Source organism: Panthera onca, chromosome B1 (assembly GCF_046562875.1).
Source record: "Panthera onca isolate mPanOnc1 chromosome B1, mPanOnc1 haplotype 2, whole genome shotgun sequence".
NCBI classification, from domain to species: domain Eukaryota; kingdom Metazoa; phylum Chordata; class Mammalia; order Carnivora; family Felidae; genus Panthera; species Panthera onca.
In genome coordinates, this window is record NC_138342.1 from 108,216,980 (window position 1) to 108,234,547 (window position 17,568).

A 17,568-nucleotide genomic window follows, 5' to 3' on the forward strand; every position below is an offset into this window, starting at 1 on the left:
CTGGTGATAGTCACAGGAAACTGGATATGTGATAACACTGAATAAAACTAAGTACACACACAAATGAATGCATGCAAAATGGGTGAAATCTGAATAAGGTCTAAGTTTTTATCAATGTTGATTTCCTCTACTATAGTTATGCTGAATACTACCATTGGGGGAAATTAGTTGGAGAGTTTACAGATTCTCTCTGTATTATTTCTTAGGATTCATGTGAATCTGCTATTGTTTTAAAATAAAAAGTTTTTTAAAAATAACCATTGTGGGGAGCTATGCACCTATATTGAGCTCAGCTCTATATTGTTTCATTGAATGTTCCCCTCACCTTTTGAGGTATTTTTATCCTAACTGTACAGGTAAGGAAAGCAAGACTCAGAGCTGAGAGCACTTGACCAAGTCATTTGTTCAGGTCTTCCTCACTCCCAAATTCAGATTCTTCAATTGAACTCTACTCCTCTCTGAGCTAAGGTGACTAGACTTGGTGAACCTTAGCTGAACCTGGGTACAGAATGTTTCTCTGCCCCCTTTTAGCAGCTTCCAGCACAACCGTCAACAGGGAAGATTAGAACTTCTCCCAGCTTTCCTTCATGCCCAGACAAGCTCTGTTAGAAAGAACTTTGGTTCTAGGGCATTTGTTCTTCAGTGCATCGAGTCTGGTCACACGATATCTATTTGTCAACAGTTGAAAATAAACAAGATTGGGGCACTGGGGTGGCTCAGTCAGTTGAGCATCCAACTCTTGATTTTGGTCATGATCTCAAGGTTCATTAGTTCAAGCCCCACATTGGGCTCTGCACTGACAGCACAGAGTCTACTTGGGATTCTCTCTCTCTCCCTCCCTCTCTCCACCCCTACTTGTGCTATCTCTCTAAATAAACTTGAGAGAGAGAAAAGAAACAAGATTATTTTCCTCCAAAACCCTCAGATTATTTCATCTTCTTGTCTATCCCTGATTCCTCTCCTTGCCCTCTCCTTTTACAATATAGTAATATCTGAATTTATTAATTTATAATAACTGAAACCCTCATTTAAATCAATAAATTACCTCCTCTGGGTCTATTTTATTTTCAAGCTTAACTGTGGAGGGATAGATTTTGTTACACAAACACTTGCAGGATTATCATTCAACATAGATACTTCTTTTCTCCTCCTTGCTTCTTTCATTCTTCCCTCCTTCTCTCTTTCTTTCTTCCATCAGAAGGTTGGCCACACTATTTATCCATGTTGTGCCTGTCTGTGTCATTTTTTCAAAGGCCCTACTTCCACTGTCAGAAGTATCATGGTTTGGATAATAAATTATATGATCATCCACTCAGAAAGACATCAGTCTGCCTTCCTGAGATCCATGCATGTTTGACAAATACTTTAAACCACTAACAGTGTGTTTATACATAGGTGATTTTTATTGGAAGAGGATCTATAACTTGAAACAGTCTCAAAAAAGACAAAAAAAGAGCTATTTAATAACTTTTCCATTTTTGTCCTCACTGCTAACTGGCATGGAACTGTAAAGTCACATTCCCAAGAAATAGACTCTGGCCCTGTTCATCTTCTTCTACCAGGTTACAGATTATCTTCTAGATTATAGATTAGCTACCCTGGGGTCAAATGCAATCTCCTGATCTGTCTCTGGGTGATTAGGAAATAGGGCTACCCATACAAAACTTAATAAGTTTTGCTGCAAAGGAGCCATAGGGGTCTGAGGACAGTATGTGGCATTCCTAGTACCTCATTAAACAAATATTTATTGAATATATTACTGTTATTCTGGGTAAGGTCCTATGACTTGTATTGTGAAATGAACAGGTAAATTCAGAATCCTGGCATCAGGGCACCTGGGTGGCTCAGTTGGGTGAGACTCAGACTCTTGATCTCGGTTCAGGTCATGATCTCATGGTTCCTGGGTTCAACCCCCACGTCGGACTATGTGCGGGGAGGGGATTCTCTCCCTCTCCTTCTGTCTCTGCCCTGCCCCATGGACGTGCACATACACACTCTCTCAAAATAAATGAATAAACATTAAAAAAAAATTCTGGCCACAAAAAAATACAAACAACCAAAATGTCCATGAACTGAAGAATGGATAAATAAAGTGTAAATCCATATACTGGAATATTATTTGTCAATAAAAAAGAATGAAGTGCTAATACTTGCTACCACATGGAAGAACCTTGAAAAACATTATGTTAAATGAAAGAAGCCAGTCATGAAAGACTATCTACTGTGTTATTCTTTGTGTAGGAAGTGTCTATAATAGACAAATCTATAGAGACAGAGAGTGGCTTAATGGTTACCTAGGACCCAGGGAGATGGGTTGGATGTGGAGTGACTGCTAATCGGTATAGCATTTGGGATGATGAAAATGTTCTAAAGCTGCTGATGGTTGCACAGTTCTGAATGAATATACATATTATCAATCCATTGAATTGTATGTGAATTTACATTGGTAAATTGTATTATATTTTAATAAAGCTGTTAAATAATAATCCTGACTTCAAGAAATTTATAGTCTGTAGGAGGTAAGATGAGTACAAATACTTACAAATAGAAGAAAGTGATTGTAAATACTATTTAAGTGAGAATCTGGAACATGTTGACATATTTTATATATTGGTCATAGGATTCACCTTTAATTCTCTGAGAGCTGAAGTATATGGAGAGAGAGAGATGATTACATACAGTTTTGAATGGGTTTGGAGATCAGAAGTTTCATGGAAGAAGTTGAATTTGAATTAGAGTATAAATCAATAACTTTTGTATTTAAAAAAATAGGAAAAAAATGATGGGAAGGTCCTTCTAGGCCAAGAGTTCCAAAGCTATCTGCGACTTAAAACTATTGTTAAAAATAAAAGCCAGAGAATAAAGCAAAAAACTGAACCTGACTAGAATATTATTCATTTTAATGTATTTAAAATGGTTACAGTGGCCTTGGACCCTAGGTTTTCTATAACCACTCCAATTCAAATATTCTTTTCTTCTCCAGTAAGCTCTAGATGTTAAAAAGCAGTTTACTGGACCTAAGCAGGGCACATTTTAAATGTTTATCAAAAAGAACCTCAATAGCTTAGGGCACCTGAGTGGCTCAGTGATCAAGTCATGATCTCACAGTTCATGAGTTTGGGCTTTGTGTTGGGCTCTGTGCTGACAGCATGGAGCCTGCTTGGGATTCTCTTTCTCCCTCTCTCTGACCCTCCCCTGCTTGCATATGCATGCCCATGTACTTTCTCTCCAAATAAGTAAAGTTTAAAAAAAAGAACCTCAATAGCCCAAGTGAACCAGATCAGTAAGGCCTAACTTACATGCCACTCAACTATATTATAATTGATTTCTGCCAGTTTTCATGTCAGCAGTTGAACATAATATATTTTTGAGCGGTTAACTTTTGAGCTGTTTAATATCAACTAAAATTACAAAGTGAAATTGTGGCATTATAAAGTATTATTGCCCCCCCAATACCAAAAAAGAATATAACTAAAGCCTCCATAGGTACCTGACATTTTAGCCATAGCTAACACTAATATTTATTGACTCATTGATTCATTGATTGATTGATTCATTCATTCATGTATGTATGTTAGAGCACCTGTGTGAGCAGGGGAGAAGGGCAGAGGGGGAGATTGAGAAAATCATAAGCAGGCTCAATGCTCAGCACAGAGCCCAACATAGGGCTCAATCCCCCAACCCTGGAATCATCATGTGAGCCAAAATCAAGCATCAGGTGCTCAACAAAGTGAACCACCCAGGCGCCCCCTAATACTGTTATTGAAAAAAAAATTATATAGTCTAAAGAGATAATTATCTTATGTGGCCTCTTGTTAATTTGGACTACTTTTGCTGGAGGCCATTAAAATATCTTGGAATTTCTGTGTATCAGCATTTAAACTGTATCTCCCAGACTACCTGGAAAGAAACAGGCTTTGTGAACATGAAGGGAAATATTTTGCACAATATGATATGCATTATCATAGATGTTTACTTTATAAAAGCATTTTGAAAATCTGACTTTTTAACCTTCATAAAAATAACAATTTTAAACAGATTCTATAGTTTAATAACCACTTTTTAATTAATATGTTTCAGTTCTGGAGGTGGTTTTTGGCAAACCTGGCCTCTGGTGGAGCTGCTGGAGCAACATCCTTATGTGTAGTTTATCCATTAGACTTTGCCCGAACCCGATTAGGTGCTGATATTGGAAAAGGTATAGAATTTTCGAAAATACTACTCTTCCTTATTTGCGTTTTGAGTGAAGTATTATTTATTGTAGAGTTATACTATAGCAACATGAAATACATTCTAAAAATCTTATCTCAACCAAATGGTAGAATAATAAGGCCTAAAGATTACTACTTTTTTCTTTTCCCTCAAAAGAAGGAAGGAGAAGGCCATTACTGCAATAACAAAAGAGCAGATATGAAGATGGCTCGTAACTTCCAGTTTTTTCCTAGAGAGCCACCTCTTAGATCCCTCCCTGAATTTATTCCTGTTTCAACTATGGCTCCTCTCTAGGTTACATGTACAGTTCTAATCCCAGAGATTCCCTTTGCCTCTGTCCTTATTTATCATATCTTCCTCTGTTTTTGTTACACTCTTATTTTGGTAGATTATATTCTTATATAGTCTCCTGAGCTTTTTGAGCAGATAGGAGATATATTGGGATCTTGAATGTCTAAAAATATCTCTGTTTTTACCCTTTTACTTAATATTTGACCATATTTACAATTCTAGTTTAAAGTCACTTTCTTGGGGCGCCTGGGTGGCTGAGTTGGTTAAGTGTCCGACTTCAGCTCATGATTTCGCGGGGTCATGACCGTGAGGTCATGATCTCACGGTTTGTGGGTTCAAGCCCTGTGTTGGGTTCTGTGCTGACAGCTCAGAGCCTGGAGCCCGCTTCAGATTCTGTGTCCCCCTCTCTCTCTGCCCCTCCCCTGCTAGTGCTCTGTCTCAAAAATTTATTTACTTACTTAATGTTTATTTACATTAAAAAAATTAAAAAAAAATAAAAATAAAGTCACTTTCACAATTTTGAAAACATTTCTCTGGACTGTTGTTTCTAATATTGCTCTTAAGAAACCAATCTCTTAACTGCCGATCCTTTTGTATGCGACTTTTCTTTTTAATTACCTTTTGTCCCTAATGATCTTGACATTTCACAATGATACATCTTTGTGTGAGGCTTTTTTCTGCAGTTGTGGAAGAACTGGCCCCAGTAGGGGCTATCAATTGGCCCCATTTAGTCTGGAGCCTTGTGTTCAGTTCTGAGGATGGCAGAGGAGTAAGGCACTTGGCTTCTTGGGGGTGAGGTTTTGAGCATTCATATGTTACATTGCTTTCACCTCAAGAGCAATACTCTAATTTCTAAGTCTTTCTGAGGTTATTGGGGTAAAACAGCTTGCTTTTCTCTCTGCAAGAAAGTAAGTTTCAACTTTTTCTGCTCTACTGAGTGAGTTATCACTCTTCCATCTCCTTTCCATCTTGCTGATATTTGTGGATTTCATTCTGTGTCATGTACTGTTCTTGCCTATATACCTTTAAACCTGTTTTATTCTTTTATTACCATTTTCGTAGAATTTCTTCAAGCAAGAGATTCATTTGACAAATACTTATTGAGTACCTCTGCACTCAATCAAGTCCCTGCCTCAGATATGAGATTAGAGACACAGGGGAAAGGGGAAGACACAAAGGTCAAGGGGAAAACACAAGTAAAAAAAAAAAAAAAAAAATGAATAAATGACTAAAATATACTGTCATTTAGCAATAAACGACATGAAAAAATATTGAGGGAGCAGGGAGTGACATCAGTTTTAGATAAGTGATCAGAGAAAATGTCTCAGAAGGGGTAGCAGTTTGAATAAAGATGAAAATATGAGTTCCAACTATCATGTTTAACTGGCAGTCCAAATTTTCTTGTTATTGCTAAGAAAGTGAAAAAAAACTCTCTTATTTTTAGTTCAGTTCTGTAATTTTTTTCTCTCAAAATTGGGAGAATTTAGTTTATTTTGAAAGATTATATTCTATATACAATTACTTTAAAATATTGTAAAGGAGTTCTACGTGAAGGGAAAATAAAAATGAAACCAGCAAACACTAGAAAAATAATTCATCTAAACTATTAATCCTTAAAATTGCTAGTTCTTGGCTTTGTCTTTTTGCTGTGTCTGTCTTTCTGCTTTTCAACTTAAGTAAGTTGTGGGGTATTTTTATTTTATTTTTCTGAACCCTAGTTAGTAGCTTCTGGTAATTTTGTTGAAATGTTTTAGGCAAGTCAAATTGGTTGAAATATGTTGCTTTTATTTGCTTTTTTTTTTTTTTTTAGTTTATTTATTTTGAGAGAGATTGAGTGTGTGTGAGAAGGGGAGAGAGAGAGAGAGAGAGAGAGAGAGAGAGAGAGACAAAGAAAGAGGGAATCCCAGGCAGGTTCCAAGCTGTCAGCACAGAGTCTAATGTGGTACTGGATCCTATGAACTGTGAGATTATGACCTGAACTGAAATCAAGAGCCCAATGCTTAACTAACTGAGCCACCCAGGCACCCCTAGATTGCTTTTATAAGAGATTAGTATTTTCAGTTAAAATATGTTAAGATACTATTTGAAATCTTAATTCTCTGTAAACAAATGAGAGGATTTTCATTTGTGTCCTTTTTTATTAGAAAGATTTCTAAATGGCAGTTTCAGATCATTTAAGTCTGTAAGATTAATTATTTTGATTAAACTGTTTATCTGATATGTAAGGTTGCTAATACATTTTAAATGGTTTTATTTTAGGTCCTGAAGAGCGGCAATTCAAGGGTTTAGGTGACTGTATTATAAAAATAGCAAAATCGGATGGAATTGTTGGTTTGTACCAAGGGTTTGGTGTTTCAGTTCAGGGCATCATTGTGTACCGAGCCTCCTATTTTGGAGCATATGACACCGTTAAGGTAATTTGAGGCTTTAGCTGCTGTATATTAAATACCTGGTTTGTTTCTTTTTATTGTTTTAATGAGTAGTTTGTTCAGCAGATATGTTTACTTTTAATTATGGAAATGAAAATAAATGATGAAATAAGAGACATTATAGAATTTTGTTTAATCATGACTTTGCCATAACCTTATTAAATTATAACTCGATTATGGATCTCACTTTACATATAAAGCATAAACCCAAACATTAAGTTTTTGTGCTGTTTGCAACTGAACAACTCACTGTATGTTGTGTTACAAATAGAAAACATGCTAATTAGGCTTACATCATAATCAAATCTTTAGCATATAAAAAGACACCTTCTAACAGGTTTTCTGATTTTACATTCACTTTATTATCACTTATCATAAAGTAGGAAAGAGGAAGATTGTAATTATAGCTACCATTTTTTGAGTTACTACTTAGTTCTAGGAACTTTGTTAAGTGTTTTCTTGCAATTTCCTAGGGTAGCTTTTAATATCCTCATATTGAAGATAAACAATCTAGAAATCATTAAGTAATTTATGTTAAGTGGCAAAAATCCCATGTTCTCAGTCACCTCCAAAAGGAAGCAATGAAATTAAGATCAGTATTACTTACTAAATAAGATGAAGACTTCAGAGAAATTTTGTTTTACATATTGTTTCTGCTTTCCCTCATTAGCATAAATATAATTGTTGAAGGTCATTTTTTTTTTTTAAGTTTATTTTGAGAGCGAGCAAGTGTGAGTTAGGGAGGGGCAGAGAGGGAGAGAAAGAATCCCAAGCAGGCTTAGCACTGTCAGCATGGAGCCCAGAGCCTGACTCAGGGCTCCACTTCATGAATCATGAGATGGTGACCTGGGGCAAAGTCAGGAGTCATGACGCTTAACCGACTGAACCACCCAGCAGTTCTGAAGGTCATTTTTATTGTGGTCTAGACATGTTACTTTTAGTTTGGTGTGTATTTTTTAGACAGATTAAATTAATGGAAATTAACATGCTCTTATGTATGTTTATTTAGTAATGGAAAATTTTATGTGTGTTCTTCCTCTGCTTTTCTCTATCATCACCTGTAGTAGTTGTGAAATTTAGGAGTGTTTCTTCACTAGCTTAGAGTTTTAAAGCTGCTTATCAAATACTGTTGATGATAATATCAGACATTCTTTAATTTTTAACTCTATGAGGAAGAGCCATGGAAGAACTTTTTTGGTCACTGGCTGCTATCTCTCCTAGTGTTTGCCATTAATAACAAATCTCTGATAATAGCAAATACGGTTTTTTCTTTCAGGTATGCTTTTAAAGTGAAGCCATGTACGGCATACTTCTTTCTTACTGATCTCCTAATAATCTTTCCACATTAAATCAAACTATGTTTTGTTGCATTTGAAGTATAATTGAACCCTCTTTCATTATAGGAGTTACTCTTAAGAATTTAAGGTATTTTGGAAATTTAGATGGTTACTTGACATGTTTTTCTTTTCTAGGGCTTATTACCAAAACCAAAGGAAACCCCGTTTCTTGTCTCCTTTTTCATTGCTCAAGTTGTGACCACATGCTCTGGAATTCTCTCTTATCCCTTTGACACAGTTAGAAGACGCATGATGATGCAGGTATTATATTATTATTTGTGAACCTAATTGAATTTTCTAATATCTTTGATATTCAGATATAAACTTACTCAAATTTTAGAGAAATTGTGGCCAAAAGGCAGGACGTCTGTTTTATTTACTAAAAATAAATGTATGATGTGTTCTTGTATCCTTTCTTATCCCCAAACAAACTTCATCCAGCAAAAGTTTCTTCCTCTTTTGTTATCAAAATAGAAATTCTTTCCACTCCTATAACATATCTGAAAGGTGGAGGGGGATGGCAGGGATTGGAGGGGGATGGCACAGATTGGATGAGTATGTCTATCTTAAATGAATATTAGGTTAAGTACAGTAAGCCCTGTCACAAGCCATTGACATGTTGTTATTTGTTGTAGTATATTTTAATAAAGGAAATAATTTTTAACTCTGAGGATGAAAACTTGTTTTAATGATCTATGTTCTAAATATAAATCTCCAAATCAAAATTTTGGTACATCCAGCTTATTGATGTTACTTGCTACATTCATTTGTTTAGCAAATATTTGAGTGCCTAATCTATGCTATGTTATGGTGACACAAAATAAGGTAGAATCTGCTTCCAAATTAATAGCATAGTATTAAATGCATACAGTTAATGGTATAAATCGAATGTGCATAGGTTCCAGGAATGCAACAGAGGGATGGATATCTAAATGTTTAAAGTGATCAGATGTGACCCCTTGGAGAGCTAAATGTCTGTAAATAGATTTTTTTTCTCTAGATAGAGAACATTCTAAACAGAGGAGGGGAAACATATGTAGAGGTATGGCTTGAGAAGTAGTTCAGTATACCTAGATGATAGGTTTCATGAGGGCAGTTAAAAATAATGAGCCCAGAAAGCTAGAATAGTAATAGAGTGCTTATTGTGTCCCAGATACTGTCCTAAGCATTTTGCACTTTAACTCATTTAATTGACAGAACAATGCCATGAGGTGTAGTTACTATCATTATCTTCATTTTATGTCTACAAATCCTTTAGGCCACCTGAAAAGGTAAAGCATACCTATTATTACTTCACTCACAGACTATTTTTAAAGTTACTCCTGTGTTTCCTCTTGATCTATATCTAGCTGTAGTTTAATACATTGAAAAACTTTTTTAAATGGAAAGTTAATTTGCATATAGACTGTGGATTAGGTAAATAGTACTGTATCAATGTTATATTTTCTGATTTTGATAACTGTACTTTGGATATGCAGGAAAATATTCTTATTCTTATAAAATACACATAGAAGTGTTTGAAGGTAAGGGACATGATAATCTGCCACTTACTCTCACAATAATTCAGAAAAAAATTGTGGGTGTATGAAGTTTTAAAGCTTTTTTTTAAAAATTTTTATTTATTTTTTGAAACAGAAAGAGGAGGCCGTGGAGGGGCATGGAAAGAGGGAGACAGAGGATCCAAAGCAGGCTCTGCACTGACAGCAGAGAGCCCAATGTGGGGTTTGAACTCATGAACCATGAGATCATGACCTGAGCCATATTCGGACGCTTAACCAACCGAGCCATCCAGGCACCCCTAGGGATTTTAGGTATATGTGTGTGTATTGCCAGAACTGCCATAACAAAGTACTAGAGACTGGGTAGCTTAAACGATAGAAATTTATTTTCTCACAGTTCTGGAGGCTAGAAGTCTGAATCAAAGAGTCTAGCAGGGCTGATTTCTTCTGATGACCTTTCTCCTTGGTTTATAGATGGCTGTCTTTTTCCTTGTGTCTTCCTATGGTCTTTTTTCTGTTTCTCTTCTGATAAGGATGGGCAAATTGGATTAGGCCCTACCCTAATAAGCTCATTTAATCTTAATTACCTTTATAAAGACTCCATATCCAAATTTAGTCACATTCTGAGGTACTGGGGATTAGGACTTCAGTATATTAATTTTGTGGGGACACAGCGCAGCCGATAATAGTACTCTTTAATTTTTGTATTTTCATTTATATTCTACAACTTTGTTAAACCCTATTACAAATACTAGTCTATATCTACACTCTGAAGTTGTATTTTTTTAAACATAGGTGTATATCTGTGAATAATACTATGTTTCTTCCCCTTATCAATTCTTGCACTTTAAAAAAATTTTTTTTGATGTTTATTTATTTATTTTGAGAGAGAGAGAGACAGAATCCCAAGCAGCCTCCATGCCACCAGCACAGAGCCTGATGCAGGGCTCGATCCCACAAACCGTGAGATCATGACCTGAGCCGAAACCAAGAGTTAGCCACTTAACCAGCTGAGCCATCCAGGTGTCCCAATTCTTGCACTTTTTATTTCCTTTTCTTGCCTTTCTGCACTGGCTGAGACTTCTGTTTTAGTGTTATACTAAAGAAGTAATAACTGTCAACCTTTTTTTGCTAATCTTATGCCTTTATTGAATTCTTCAGTGTTACATAAATTAATGTTAGCTGGGGGAACCTGCGTGGCTCAATCAGTTCAGCATCTGACTTTGGCTCAGGTTCGTGAGTTTGAGCCCCACATCAGGCTCTCTACTCTTAGTACAGAGCCTGCTTCGGATCCTCTGTCTTCCTCTCTCTCTGCCCCTCCCCCATTCATGTACGTGTGAATGCGCTCTCTCTCTCTCAGAAATAAACATTTAAAAAATAAAGTAAATCTGTTTAAAATTTTTAAAAATGTTACCTGTGGGATTTTGTAGTTATCCTTTATCATATTATGGCTGTTCCTTTCTGTTTTGGGTTGTAGTAGTTTTTAATTATAGTGGTGGTCATGTTTTTCTATATCTGTTAAGATGATTTCATTTTTTATATGTTAACCTATTATATTACATTAATCTGTTTTCCAGAGCTAAACAAATCTTATGTGCCTGGGATAAACCCAGCTTGGTCACTACGTATTATATTTCTAGCTGGGTTTGACTTGCTAGTTTTTGTTTAGGAGTTTTGCATTTTTTCAGTGATTTGGTCTTGTAATTTTTCCTTCCTGTACTGTCCTAGTCTAATTTTGGTACCAGGGTTATGCAGGCCTCATAAAACATGTGGAGGAGTCTTCCACTTGTTCTCTTCTCTAGAATAACTTCCGTAAGATTGGAATTAAATGTTCATTGAATATTTAGTAGGGATCACATTTGAAGCCATCTGGACACATGGTTTTCTCTAAGAGAGGATGTTAAGCAACTAATTGGATTACTTTAATGAATTTCATGTATTCCAATGTTTTATTTTTTTATTCTGTTGGTAAATTATGCTTTTTTAGGAGTTTGTCTATTTCTTCTGAGTTTTCAATTATCATGAAGTTGTTTGTAATATCATCTTGCTTTTTCTTAATCTCTGGATCATCTGCAGTGATGTTACATTTGATGTTTCTAAGAAATTTAGAGACTTTCTTGTTTTTCCTCAAATAGTGTTTCTAGAAATTTTTCAGTAAAATATTTCAAGTAAGTAACTTTGACTTTGTATACTTTCTGTTATATTTATTTCCTATTTCCTTTATTTCTGTGGGCTGTGTTCTTATTTCTACTTTCTCTAGGTTTATTTTCTAAAAATGTTTAGATTGTTCATTAATTTTCAGCCTTTCCTTTCTGATATTTCAAAGTCATTAATTTCCTTATAAGTTACTATCCAAGCTTAATTTTAGTTAAGGAGTTTGGTAGTTATTATGAGGCTTTAAATATTTTCTCAGATGTGTTTTTCTTAATAGCCAAACATTTGATATTTTTCTAGTTATCTTTTTTGCTATCGATTTCTCACTTAATTGCAAAGTAGTGAGAGGGTAAATCATAGTATGTGATGTCATCTTTTGAACTTTGTGAAGCCTAACATATGGTCAGTTTTCAAGATGAGAATTCTCCAACCACTGGGTACAGTATTCAATATATGCCCATTGACTCAACATACTTACTCAATACAGTGTTAATTTAATCTATCCTTCGTGCTGAAAAAAATATGTCTTCAAATGAAAGATATATGGGCACCTGGCTGGCTCGGTTGAGCAGCTGACTTTGGCTCAGGTCATGATCTCACAGTTCGTGGCTTCGAGCCCCACATCTGGCTCTGTGCTGACAGCTCACAGCCTGGAGCCTGCTTCCATTCTGTGTCTCCCTCTCTCTCTGCCTCTCCCCTGCTTGTGCTGTCTCTCTCTAACATAAATATTAAAAAAAAAAATGTTTTAAGATGAAAGATATTAAAATGACAAGTTATTTGTCTTTCTTTACATAGAGTGGTGAGGCTGAACGGCAATATAAAGGAACTTTAGACTGCTTTGTGAAGATATACCAACATGAAGGAATCAATGCATTTTTTCGTGGTGCCTTCTCCAATATCCTTCGTGGTACAGGGGGTGCTTTGGTGTTAGTACTATATGATAAAATTAAAGAACTCCTTAATATTGATATTGGAGGTAGTTCATCAGGAGATTAAATTAAGAAATGCATATATTTAGTTGTTAAACATACAAATTATATAGCTGCCATTTGTATACAATTTGATAGTGTGTTATTACTGTCAGTATTTTTTAGAGTACTAATTCTACAATAAAGCATATGCTTTTTCAAGGGTTTTAAATACTAAAAATCAGATAAATGTGGGTTTCCTTCCTACTTACTTAGACTCAAACTCAATGTGACATTTTACTTATAAGTAGTATGTTATTTCAGTGTTTAAAATCCTTTTCTTTTATGATGAAAAATTAAAAAGTGTAATGCTAAAATCTAAGATATGCAAGTTTATTCTTTTTAAATGCTATTCTCTTAATATAACTGTCTTCCCATTTAAAATCATATGATATATTAAATATTTATTAAAAGCTTCTCAGGAGATGTCATCATATTTATGGGTATAAGTAAACTTCTACAACATCTCTATTAAGACAGCTCAGGTATTGTGTATATTTATGTTATCATATAGCTGTTATAAGTACACTTTCTAGATCTGATCATAAAAAATTGATGACTTTATGACTCTATAAACGTAGTTGTAAAAGAAAAGATATAAAATGGCATGTCTGCTTTTGTCTTTAAATAAAATCTGGCTAATGTGAATATATCTTGGAACAAAATATATACTCTTGAAAATTAGTTTGTGTACTCTGTATTGATAATAAAGAAAGTTTAAAACTGTTACATATGAGCTTTTTTCCCCTTGATTCTAACTTTATTAATAAGCAAAGAGTAATAAAATTTTTGTCAGAATTTGGAACTGACTTAAAGACAGAAGACAGGGTTTCCAAGGTTTTGTATAAGAGTCTGTCTTGTTTTTCAGAAATGTCGTAGAAGATAGCACATTTGAAATTCCCAGGATTTTAAAGTTTTAGTGGGTAAAGGAATGTTAAGCTAGAGGGGATAAACTGTAGAGAGATTTTTGAGGGGCTGTGAATGGGCAGAAATGGAGTAGGTGAACTTCCTCCTGCACAAAGGCAAAAAGTACATTTCTAGGAAAATAATCCAGACTATACTTTTTGAATATTTTGGTGTTACCACATGAGGAAAAAAAAAAAAAAAACAAAACTCTTGAAAACTCTCAACATGCTTTCTTGCAGTGGTCAACATAACATAGAAGGTTATAGAAACAAAGTAGAAAATATCTTCCTTTCCTTCTACACTTTTGCTAGTTGTGTTTGCCATAACAAAAGGAAGATAAAAGATGGCTCACAGAAAAACAACTAAAATAATCAAATATTAGGAATAGTCTTCCCTGTAAAAGTTTTCAGTTTGTACAGAGACATGCTTAGAGGAAAGAAGTCTTTTTTTTTTTTTAATTTTTTTTTTAACGTTTATTTTATTTTTGAGACAGAGAGAGACAGAGCATGAACGGGGGAGGGGCAGAGAGAGAGGGAGACACAGAATTGGAAGCAGGCTCCAGGCTCTGAGCCATCAGCCCAGAGCCCGACGTGGGGCTCGAACTCACAGACCGTGAGATTGTGACCTGAGCTGAAGTCGGATGCTTAACCGACTGAGCCACCCAGGCGCCCCGAGGAAAGAAGTCTTTAAAATCCTGAATGGTTTGAATAGAGGGCAAACAGGAATTTAATTATTAGGGACACCTGGGTGGCTCAGTCAATTAAGTGTCCAACTCTTGATTTCAGCTCAGATCATGATCTCATGGTTTGTGAGTTCAAGCCCCATGTCAGAATTCACACTGGCAGTGCAGAGCTTGCTTGGGATTCTCTCTCTCGGGATTCCCCTCCCCTGCTCATGTTCTCTCCCTCTCTCTCCCTCCATCTCCCTCTCTCTCTCTCTCTCTCTCTCTCTCTCAAAATAAATCAATAAAATTTAAAAAAAATTAATTATTAAATCACTAGACCAGAAAGTATGTTTTTTTTTAATGTTTATTTTTGAAAGAGAGAGAGAGGGAGACAGAGTGTGAGTATGGGTAGGGAAGAGAGAGAGGGAGACACAGAATCTGAAGCAGGCTCCAGGCTCTGAGCTGTCAGCACAGAGCCTGACGCGGGGCTCAAACCCACGAACCGCGAGATCATGACCTGAGCTGAAGCCGTATGCTCAACCGACTGGCTACCTAGGTGCCGCAGAAAGTCCATTTTTTGAAGTCTGGAAGATGTATACTTAGGACAAAAGGAAGTTAAATGTTACTTATTCTGGACTGAATGAAAACCGTATATTACGTTAAGCTGTTAGTGATTTAAAGTAAGCAAAATCATAATGGAGATTTCATAAGGAAATAATTTTTACAATGTTAATGTAAATGTTGGAAAAGTACATAGCTAAAGTATATTTAAAACGTGTACAGGGGTGTCTGGGTGGCTCAGCTGGTTAGTGTCAGTCTTCCAACTCTTTTGATTTCAGCTCAGGTCATGATGTCATAGTCATGGGATGGAGCCCTACATGAGGCTCCACACTGGGCGTGGAGCCTGCTTAAGATTCTCTTTCCCTCTACCCCTGCCCCCCCTCAAAAAAATTTAAAACTTAAAAACCGTTAAAAAAAATAAATACATAAATAAAATGTGTACGATTTTCCATCTTAAATTACTAGTGCTGCATCTCCTTGCATAGAGAGTCGTCTTGGGTAGGAGTTTTAATTTCCCACCCTGAAACTATGTCCAAATAATACTTAAAATTTCATCCTTAGAGCTACATTCTTTTAGTTCATCTTTACTTATTTCATTAAAATAACATCCTCCTTACAAAAGATAACCTTTTAAATTTGTAGTCCTTTATATTTAATGAAACATCTATTTTGGTGAATTTTACATTTTTTTCTCACAGCAAGTTTTGTTAGAGAAGGAAAAAAAAAAGACGAAATAAGCAACAAAAAATATGTACTAAGTAAGAATCATGAAGGCCCTGAAGAAATTTTTACTACTTTATATTCCTACTCTGGATTGATGCTTTTCATTAATAGAACTTTGGTATGCTTGAATAAAACTTCTGAAATAGTTCCTTTGTTTATAAATGAAAGTTGTGCTATGTAAATAAGAAGTAATACCTTTGTTCCTCTTTAGCTGATTGACTTAAATGTAAATTCAAAGGGGCTCCTTTTCTTCCACCATATCTTAAATGTTAGTATTCTCCAGGGGCCAGTCCAAAGCTCTTTTCTTACTTTATATGGGTTTCCTAGTTCATTTCTTCTGTGTCTTTAGTTTCAAATACCATTTGTATGCCAGTTACAGTCAAGATTTTCCCTTTAGCCTGACCCAGATTCCTCTTTGGAGTTTCCAGATGCAATTCTGTCTGTTGTACCCCTTTCTCTCTGTACCACTGATTTCTCTAATCCAACATTTCTAAAACCTAACTCACTGCTTCAAATCACACTGACTTCTCTTTCCATAAGCCCTATCTTAACAATACATACCAATTCTACTCAGTCTCCCACACTAGAAACCTGGTTACCACCTTCTACTTCAGTTCAAACACGAAATAGATCACTTGCTCTTATGAAATCTACTTACTAAAAATTGTACGTTTTTATTTTCTTTCCATTTTGACTGTCATTTCCTTGAGGACTTATTGTCACTAATGCAAGATATTTTAATAAGCTTAGTGAGGGTAAAGGCAAAGATTCTGTAACAAAGAGACTCAAAAATATAGTGGTTTAAGCAAGACAAGTGTTTCTCTTAATAGTTTGGAGGGGAGCAGTGTAAGCTATCAGGGTATCTGGTCTATGAACTCCTTCAGAGACCCACCTTCCTTCAGACTTTTTGCTCTGATATCTTAGAACAGAGATTCTTAACCATTTTATGCTGTGGATACCTTTGGCAATCTAAAGCCTGTGGATCCCTTGTAATAGTGTTAAATGAATAAAATACAATACACAGAATTACAAAGGAAACAGTATTTGAAATATGGTTATTAAAATATATAAAAGTACAAATTTGTGATATAGAAATAGGTGCTTCTTTTTAACACATAACAAGGTACAGTGGTCTAATAATTACCATAATTTCATAGTATTGATGCCCATAAATGTTTGAAGTTATATATCCAATAGTTATAATGTATGCAAATATCTGATTTCTATTGCTGGGAAAAATCACGTACTATTAATACTTCAGTGATTTGTGCCTATATTCATGATTGAAACAAATGTTAACTTTTAGTTAAAGGTTAATTTAAAACACTGCCCCCCCCCCTTAATTCTGTCTATGGATCCCTTGGGAACACGGGGACCGCCCCCCACCCCTGCAGGTAAAGAACCTCTGTCCTAGAGCTTTGTACTCATTTGCATAGTCAAAGTTGGGTCTCTGGGTAATCTGTGTTTCCATTTACAGGAAAAGGGAAAATTAAATCAGGGCAGGTGGAAGGGATTTTAACCAAGTAAGGTGGAAGCTGCTCATGTTACATATATACACACTGGTGACTTTAGTCACATGGCTTTAGTTACAAAGAAGATGAGAAATAATAGTCTACAGTTGAGCAGCCATGTGTACAAAACAAAATAATAGTTTTTTAAAAATAACTAGTAGTCTACCACAGTCTTTTAAGTGACCATTGTGTATCCAGTCTCACCTTGCTCTAATCCATTCTTAACACTGCCACCAAAGTATTTTTTAAACTCTGAATCTGATCATGTCAGTCTCCATCTATTTCAGTGTTTCTAAATATCTTATAGTAGTAC

At 35.5% G+C, this 17,568-nt stretch overlaps 1 protein-coding gene across 1 annotated transcript in view; it reads left to right on the forward strand.

Annotated features, from left to right (window-relative positions):
* The window catches only part of SLC25A31 (solute carrier family 25 member 31), a 28,380-nt gene extending 14,761 nt beyond the window's left edge, over window positions 1-13,619 (forward strand). Inside the window, exons 3-6 of the mRNA XM_060654224.3 lie at window positions 4,081-4,198; window positions 6,763-6,917; window positions 8,405-8,530; window positions 12,718-13,619. Coding sequence (XP_060510207.3) covers window positions 4,081-4,198; window positions 6,763-6,917; window positions 8,405-8,530; window positions 12,718-12,918 — 600 coding nt within the window. The 3' untranslated portion in view covers window positions 12,919-13,619. The remainder of the gene's footprint in view (window positions 1-4,080; window positions 4,199-6,762; window positions 6,918-8,404; window positions 8,531-12,717) is intronic.
* Window positions 13,620-17,568: the final 3,949 nt, after the last annotated feature.